At 37.7% G+C, this 8,660-nt stretch overlaps 1 protein-coding gene across 1 annotated transcript; it reads right to left on the bottom strand.

Annotated features, from left to right (window-relative positions):
* Positions 1 to 506: 506 nt before the first annotated feature.
* DPPA2 (developmental pluripotency associated 2) lies at positions 507 to 8,003 on the bottom strand. The gene is made up of 7 exons (XM_012731797.1): positions 7,927 to 8,003; positions 6,205 to 6,337; positions 4,217 to 4,323; positions 4,070 to 4,123; positions 3,427 to 3,694; positions 1,774 to 1,969; positions 507 to 665 (listed from the first exon to the last, which is right to left on the bottom strand). Exons 1-7 carry the CDS (start codon positions 7,957 to 7,959, stop codon positions 608 to 610), a joined length of 849 nt encoding a protein of 282 aa, XP_012587251.1. The 5' UTR covers positions 7,960 to 8,003; the 3' UTR covers positions 507 to 607.
* Positions 8,004 to 8,660: the final 657 nt, after the last annotated feature.

Below are 8,660 nucleotides of genomic sequence, written 5' to 3'. Positions count from 1 at the left end.
CTATAGTGACAATAAAAAGTTAGTGATTGATAAGGATTAAGGTAAAAGGAGAGTTGGATTGGTGGAGCATGGGAAATTTTATTTTAAGGCCATAAATCTCCTTTGTATGATACTCTAGTGGTGGATATATGTAATTAAATAGTTGTCAAAACCCACAGAATGTACAAAACGAAGAATGAATGAACCTAACATAGAAACTATGGACTGTGGGTGATACTGAGTCAATTTAAGTTCAACAAATGTATCATTCTCATGCAGAATATTGATAGTAGGAGTAACAGTGGAGATAAGGAGTGGAAATGGGAATCTGTATTTTCTGCTAAATTTTTCTGAAAACCGAAAACTGCTAGAAATAATAAACTCCATTAATTAAACAAAGCCAAATTGTATTCTAATAGTTTTTTGCTTGATGCAGTAGTTGCAGAAATTTAACAAACCTCAAGTAAAGAATCCAGGCATTGATATCCAAAACCCAAGGCATCAGGAAACACTGAAGATGACTAGGACAAAATTCTACTCATTGAGATTAGGTCAACTTAGCTGTGGACTCTCTGCCATGTATTATTTATTAAGTCATGGCCCAACTGAGAGAATGGTGTCGGTGTGTTCAAACCAACTTACTTCTCCTTCTCTTTGCAAACAATCTTCTCATCATCTTCTTATTCCTACAAAGCAAGTTAGAGAAGACTATTAGAAAATTGCTAGAATAAGACAAATCATTCATCCCTCAAAAAATGGCTAATAAAATAAGAAATCTACTTCTGGTGCTCCTAAGCACACAGGATAACGGGTAAAAATGTTTTTTGTGTGTGTAATAAAGGGCCTGCCTAATGTGCAAAGGGTTAAGTTGCAGTGCTATGAAGCTATCCACAGCCACGGCAGCACAAGTTTAATCCCTGGCCAATGAGGTGAAATACATGGCACAGCAGACATTTCCTGTCTCATCTGCTGCTCCACTCAGCAATATATTTCAGTAGATCTGCCTATTCTGTTCCCCACTCTGTCAATGGTGAATGTTCCACTCCTCTGTACCTCTGGCCTATACCCCAGTTCTTAAATGCATAAATAAATAAATTAAGACTTTAAAACTATTAAGAATAGAAATATCATATGATCCAGTTATTCCACTTGTGGGTATTTACCCCCAAATATAAAAACAACAATTCAAAGTACATTTGTATATATTCCCCCTAAGACTTACTGTAGCATTATTTATAATAGTCAAGGGCTGGCAAAAACTCAAATGTATTGATAGGGAAATAAATTAAAAATATATGGTGTAAAAAAAAAATATATGGTGTATCTATCCAATGGAATACTACTCAGCTATTAAAAATGAAAAGATGAAATTTTGTTATTTACAACAAAATGGATGGACCTAGAGGATATTTTGTTAAGTGAACTAAGTCAGACAAATATTAAATAATTTCACTCAAGTAAGGATAAAGAAATAAAAAAAAAAGGCTCAATGAACTCTTAGAAATAGGAGGTGAATAATTAAGTCAATGGGGTCAATTATATGGTGAATGGAAACTAGACTTTTGATGGTGATTATAATATAGCATACGAGTATATAAATGACAAATTATAATACTGTACCCCTGAAAACCATCTGTAATGCCAAATTAAATTGCCTTGTACCTGAAAACATAGCCAATATTCAATAAAACTTTTAAAAACCATAGTATGTTTACCCTCTGCTTTAAGTTATTCCAAAAAAATATCTAGGAATCTATTATTCTTTGTACTGTTTAGAAGATCCTTAAAGATTACCTCTTAACACATTCAGGGCATAACATGTTGTCTTCTAGGTCTGGGGTTGAGAAAGTGCAGGCTGGCAACAGGAAGAGAGAGATCATCCTCCTGGAACTGTTAGGCACCCATGTGTGACCTGCATGGAATTGAAGGCGAACCCAACCATTTGTTTCTGCAGAAAGAGGTCTTCCATGGACAACACACCACCTAACACCTAAGGAGGAAAAGAAGTCAGTATAAACAGTAAATAAATAATAGATCAAACTAAATAAGTTACTCTTTTTTATTCTTATATTCTGTTGATAAATTAACCGAATGAGAACAAAAATATAAATCAACGACACTATAACTTTACAAATTATATAGCATGATGGATAATCAATTGGCATTAGAATGCCAGGATTTCCAGCTCTCCCTGGTGGCACAATGGGTTAAAGCACAGCACTATGAAACCACTGCAGCCACTGCAGCAGGAGTTCTATCCCTGGCCCAGGGAGGTGATCCACACTGTGTAATGGACCTCTCCTGGCCTGACTGCTGCTCTCCTCATCAGTATACTTCATCAATCTGCCTGTTATGCTCCCCACTCTGTCTCTGGTGAATCCTCTCACCCCCTGTATCTCTGGTCTGTACCCCAGTTCTGTATGCAAATAAATTTAAAAAATTAAAAACAACCAAAAAAAGCCAGGATTTCACTAGGCTGTTTACATGTATTAAATCACTTGTTCTAAAGAATATTATCATAATTTCACAGAATCAAGATATTCTAACTCATTGCCCATGTAGCTAACCACTACCTTGCCTATAAAAACAAAATAAAACAAGAAAACAAAACAGGCAACAGTGTTTTTAAGTGCTGCACTTTAACCCCTTGTGCCACCAGGGAGGGCTCCCAAATTGTATCATTAATCTCACAAGCATTCTATGAAATAAGATAGTTGTAATCTTCATTTGGTAAACCAGGGTTTCAGGGCTTAAGGTATGTAGCATAGTAATGACACAAAACCTAGAAGTATTAAAACAATGATTTGGACCAAGGCACCTCAGTCTAACTCTTACATTCTTGTTTACTATGTTATGAATGCCTCAAGGAAGGAGTGTGTAAAGGGGAAGAACTTGGGCTAACCCCACCCATATTACCAAAATATGCTTTCTTCTCTACTTGGAATTCAGCTTAGTGATGAGAAAGGTTCACCATTCAAATACCTACATTATTATAGTGACTCATCCAGGTAAAAGTGGCTATAAGAAGATAAACACCCCCGGCCCTCCCTGGTGGCGCAGCGGGTTAAAGCACAACACTAAGAAGCTAAAGCCACTTCCGCATGAGTTCGATTCCCGCCTGCCCCGGAGGTGACCGCATGGGCAGCCGACCTCTCCTGACCTGCCCACTGCTCCCCTCAGCAGTTTACTTCATTGATCTGTCTTTTCTGTTCCCCACTCTGTCTCTGGTGAAGCCTCTCGCAGCCCCTGAGCCTCTGGCCTGTACCCCAGCTCTGTATGCACAAAGAAATAAATCTTTAAAAAAAAAAAAAAGATAAACCCCTATATGAGCCTAATATCCAGTCTAAAATTTTTTAACTAACTCTCTTTCATTACCTTTCAGTTTGTACTAATAAAAGGCAACCTTCTTTCTCTGGAATGGTACTCACTCTTCAAGGTTGGCCTTACCAGAAGCTTGAGGCAGAAAGGTTTCAGCATAAGTAGGAATACGACTTGAATTCTCAATTTTAGGTCGAGAGGCTCTTGAGGCAATTCTTGCCCATGATGCCAACATGGCTTCCTGGGCTGGAGTGATCACTTCAACTATATTTATCTCTGGTTCTCTCTCACTCGCACTCATGCTATGACTTTTCTGAATATTTCCTCTCTTGGTCTTCTCTTTGTTTTTCCTTGGTGATAACCGCAATCTGGCCTCCCGGGGTGTTTCAGGAATATCCTGCAAATGAGAGAATAGTTTTTGAATGCTTTTGTCAATTTGATCACTCTTTATACACTGACCCATATGTGTTAGTATGGACAGGGCATAGGAATGTTAGTTTCCTAAGAGCAGTGGCTTGTAACTGGGAGAAATGTTTGTGAAACTGGAGAAGGGCATAGAAGTTCTAATTTCTACTGACATCTGGAAGGTAAGTTATTTGACATCCTAAGATATAGCAGCTGACCCCTGAACAAAGAAAAAATTATTCACCCCCAAATGTCAAGTCTTATTTAAGAAACTTACAAGTACAGCATTATTGGAAGACGTGAGAGGTTTAGGGGAGGGATAATTCACAGTCAGAACTCTCTTCATACCATCCCATTTTTCACTCACCTCCTTACTTTCAAAGTAAACATGTTTTTGGAGTCTCTGATAAACCTTTATTTTCTAAGGAAATTAAGAATAGAAATAAAAAATCAGAAGTCAACGAAGTTTCTTTTACTTGCTCCAAAAAGCAGAGATCCCCGTCAACATGCTTACCTGGCCACTAGTACTCAAATGACATTGCTGGCACCAGATCCGCAGAGTATCCCGATGCACTTTATGGATCGGAGGCAAAATGGCAGGCATGGCAGGGACTGCTAAAGCTTAGAATTATTTATTTGAAGAAGATGAACAGAGAAAAGAATGGAATTCAAGTTGTAATTCTATAATATCTGTAAGATTCTTTATAATTGCACAAAGTTCTCACTTATTTTCTCACAACCTATGCACACACACACACACACACACACACACACACATATATAAAATATTTCCCCTCATATTACAAATAAAACAATGGATTCAGGAATTAAAGGAATTTTCCCAAGTTCACCTGACTTTTAAATGACAGATGGGACACAAACCCACTTTTCCGAATTCAAAATTTTTAAAATTAGAATTCCTTTTTTCAGGACCTCCTTGGTAGCACAGGGGGTTTAGTCTGGGTACTATCAAGCTAGCTTCAGCTACTGCAACAAGTTTGATCCCTGGCAGTTTGCTGACCCACATAGCACAGCAGACCTCTCCAGTCTCCCCAGCTGCTCCCCTCAGCAGTATATTTCAGTAGATCTGCCTGTTCTACTCCCCACTCCATCACTAGTGAGTTCTCTCACAGACAACCCCCACCCCCCACCCCACACCTCTGGTCTACATCCCAGTTCTTGTATTCATAAAAAAATAAAATTTTTTTTAAATTATTTTTTATAATGGCAAACAGCTATATACCAGATATGGGGGTAGAGTGGGAAATGGGATCAAAAACAGTGGGGGGAGGGAAATGCACTGGGCTATGGTGATGGCACATGGGTGATTTGGTGATGGAAAACCAAGGGGATTGCAACTGAGATGGGAAAATGCACAAAAATATATAAAAATAAACTATTATAATTTTTAAATTATTTTTAAATCACATAGCACAGTTATGCTTTTGTGGCCATCAACAACTGCATAAAAGATTATGTTGAATTGCTCCTCTAAAACACCAAGATTTTAGATCACAAAATTTAGTAATTTCTACAGAAATCACCACAACCAACATGTCAGCACACCCCATTTTTCTCTTCAGCTCTCACCTCTTTGCTTAGCTCTAACCTGTGAACATCTAGTTTATTGGTAAGTCTTCATATTGGCCCCCCAAAATAAAATCATTCTAAAAATACTTGATGGCTTTATAGGAAGGACAACAGATCCAAAAGGTCATGGCAGTTGGTCAATAATAACTCACCCAACAAAATACTAGATGTTTCTCAAAATTAGTCTTGCAAATAATGTATGTGGAATCTAAAATTTTGTAGAAACAGTGTGATGGCTGATGGGGTGGCAGGGCAGGGGCATGTTGGGGGAGGATATGGAAAGGTGTTGGTCAAAGGTCACACATTTTCTGTTGGAGGAAGAATTTTAAGTTCTAGGAATCTAATATATAGCACGCTGCTTATAAATACTATTATTTACAGTTTTTAGCTTAAAAGTCACTAAGGAAGTTAAATCTCAAATTCTCTTACCCGGGCAGGGGTGGGAGGTTACTGCATGAGGAGATGCATCTGTTAACCTTATTATAAGTAACCATTTTGCAACACCTAGGTATAACAAATCATTACAATGTGCCGCTTAAAATTACAGCGTTATATGGCAATTAGACTTCAATAAACCTGGAGAAAAGTATTCAGTCTTCACAAGACAAAATACTTAAAGTATGTGTTGAAGTATGTGTTAACCTCCTTTAACAGAAAGGGAGGTTGAGCTTGTTGGGTTGGAAATTTGAACTCCTATTAACTCAACTCCACTATTCTATTTTGTGTCTTGAAAGCAATGTATGCTCTATGTTTAGCAATTGAGAATTATAGGAATAAGGAATCTCCTCTACCTGGCATGAGATTCAAATTCAAGGTGAGATGTCAACTCAGAAAATAGGGAGGAAAATATTCTTTCCTGGGCTTCCCCAGAGTTGGACTGGCAAAATAAATGAACAATCCCTCTCCTCATACCTTTGCTTGTCCGAGGCTTGACATCTGTGGTTGAAGAAACACTTGGCTCCACTTGATGTTCTACAGTAATTTCCTTCACGGGCTCCAGTGTGAGAATCACACTCTCCTCATCTAGTTCTTCCTCCAAAAAATTCTGGAAAGGGAGTGTCAATCACTGATTCTCATTCATCAACAAACCACTGACTTGCTCACAAGTGGGTGATTAAAAAAAATAGAAGAGCAGGGCTTGGATTTGGGGAGCCATTCCCTCATGTTCCTCCTTCTCCACCAGCTAAAAAGCAAAATGCTTTCATTTTACCTCCTAAATCTGTATGGATTGTATTGCTGCCTTCAGGTGTCCATCCATTACCCAGTTCAAGCTCTCATCAGCTAACTCACTGGCTAATATAGTAAACTGTTTCCTCAAAAAACCTATTTTGACCATGTTGCAGGCAGATTGTTCTCGTTTGCTTGTTTAAACACCAGCCTTTCATCATTGTTATTCAAATTAGAGATAAAATTCTGAGTAACCTTTATCTTGCTGAAGGAGCCCTGCCTGCCTCTCCAGCTCAAGATTCCTGCTCTAAGATCTAACAATGCAGGTCTGCTATCAGCCCCAAGACTTGAAGTAGTAAAGTGTTCCTCTCCATTACAATCACAGTAACACCAGTGCCCAGTATGGAGTTAGTAGTCAATGCTTTTTTAATGATCTAGTGACTGAAAAGTTAAGTGGATCAGTAGGAAGAAGTTAACATTTACTAATTTTTGTACAAAACACTTGCAGGCTGTACTAGCTACCTTGGGTAGTTCCCATTTAATCCTTTTAGCATACTTGTGGTAATTTATTAGCTTTCATATTTTACAAAATAAGAAAATTAGTTTCAGGAATTAAATGATCAATGGCAATGTAGCTATACAGCACCATGTCCTCAAGTAAATTTCTCCTGTCAGCTTTTCCTCTCAAACTTTTAGGGTGAATAAACCCATTCCCGCCCCATAGTAATAGTCTTTCAAGATTAGAAGTAGCCAAGCCCTCCCCCCTAATTTAAATCCTTTCATTGACTTCCCTTGCTCACAAACTCTTTTACCTTGTATATAAGGATTTTGCATTTGTATACCACCTTTTCCAAAGTTCTGCCACACACATTCACTGGTCAGTTTCAAAGAGAAAAGCATTTCCTTCAAGGGGAGGGAATTTTATTCTATCGTGGCCATAAACCCAGCTCAAAACAGCTGTATGACTTACCCATAATCATATTCATAATATTGACCAATTCGGGTCTCTAGCCCTGCTATAACAGCCCCTGTAAATACCTATGAGAATTTATCAATTTACTTTTTTCACAGTCCAGGACTAACCAAACCTAATCAGAAATCCATTTGATACCAAGCCTTTGGGAATAGGTTATTTCTTACTAAAGAAATAAATTGATGGTTTCCTTTCTAACCTAGCTTTTCTACTTTTCTTTAAACCTGAATAACTCGACTGTTTTTATGTTGCATGTCTTGTCTTTCTACCAAAAGAAAAAATTTCCTAGTGCATTGAACTAGGACCTGAAATCTTTCCTTCTCTGTTATATTCTTACCCAAGTATGTACAGAAACACAATCACCTGAAGGAAAAATAGTAATTTATCTGCAAAGAGAAGACAATTCCAAAGATAGAATCAAGAAATTAAGATTCATGGCAAAGGGAAACAAGAAAAGTGAATCTGAGAAAATAATTCTATTCAAATAAACTTACCTTCTCCATGCTTTTGTAATTTGAACATGCCATCTTCAGGAACACTCAAGAGAAAGGCAAAGCCTATGACCTTTAGGATATCTGCCGTTTACTCTTTTTACCCAGAGAGATCAAGCCTGATTTCTCCTTTTATAAGCAAATGCCTCTTTCTACTTCCTGTTTCCCAGAGGACCTGTTTTCCTCCCTCCTCTTTTCCCCTCCCTTACCTGTCAGGGTGATAATTTTATCAGTTTTATGTTCTGTCTAGTCCATTAAATGAGAATTTAATACTTGAATTATCACTTCTAATTGTTCGATTTTGTTTTTATTTTTCTATGTAATTTATTGTGAGATGGTCACGGTCATATAAAATAGAAATTTGCATTATTTGCTTTATGTCTTCCTGATCAATTCTCCATTTTCCCTTTAAAATGTTGCATGCAACACTCGACACAATGAAGAATTTTTCAACACAACAACATAAAGACTTGAGGATTAATTGGCAGCTATTTCTTTATATGCAATTATTCGCTTAGCAGGTTTGTTTTTTTTTCCCACAGACATCCTCTTTGACAAGTTTTTTGAAAATTTACCACTGCGACCTCCATAGTTTCAAAACTCATAGGCTCTGTCACATTTCCTAGTGCCTGGTGACAGGCTACAGGCACCACTGCCCAGTTCACAAAGCCAAGGGTGAAGAATCTTTCCTCCTTTGTGGCATCTCTGTAAAACCTAATACTTCTTTTTTAAAGATT

Source organism: Condylura cristata, unplaced genomic scaffold (genome assembly GCF_000260355.1).
Source record: "Condylura cristata isolate star-nosed mole 26May11 unplaced genomic scaffold, ConCri1.0 scaffold00003, whole genome shotgun sequence".
Lineage (NCBI taxonomy): Eukaryota > Metazoa > Chordata > Mammalia > Eulipotyphla > Talpidae > Condylura > Condylura cristata.
The sequence above is the reverse complement of the archived record's forward strand: the minus strand, read 5'-3'. Positions and strand labels throughout refer to the sequence as shown.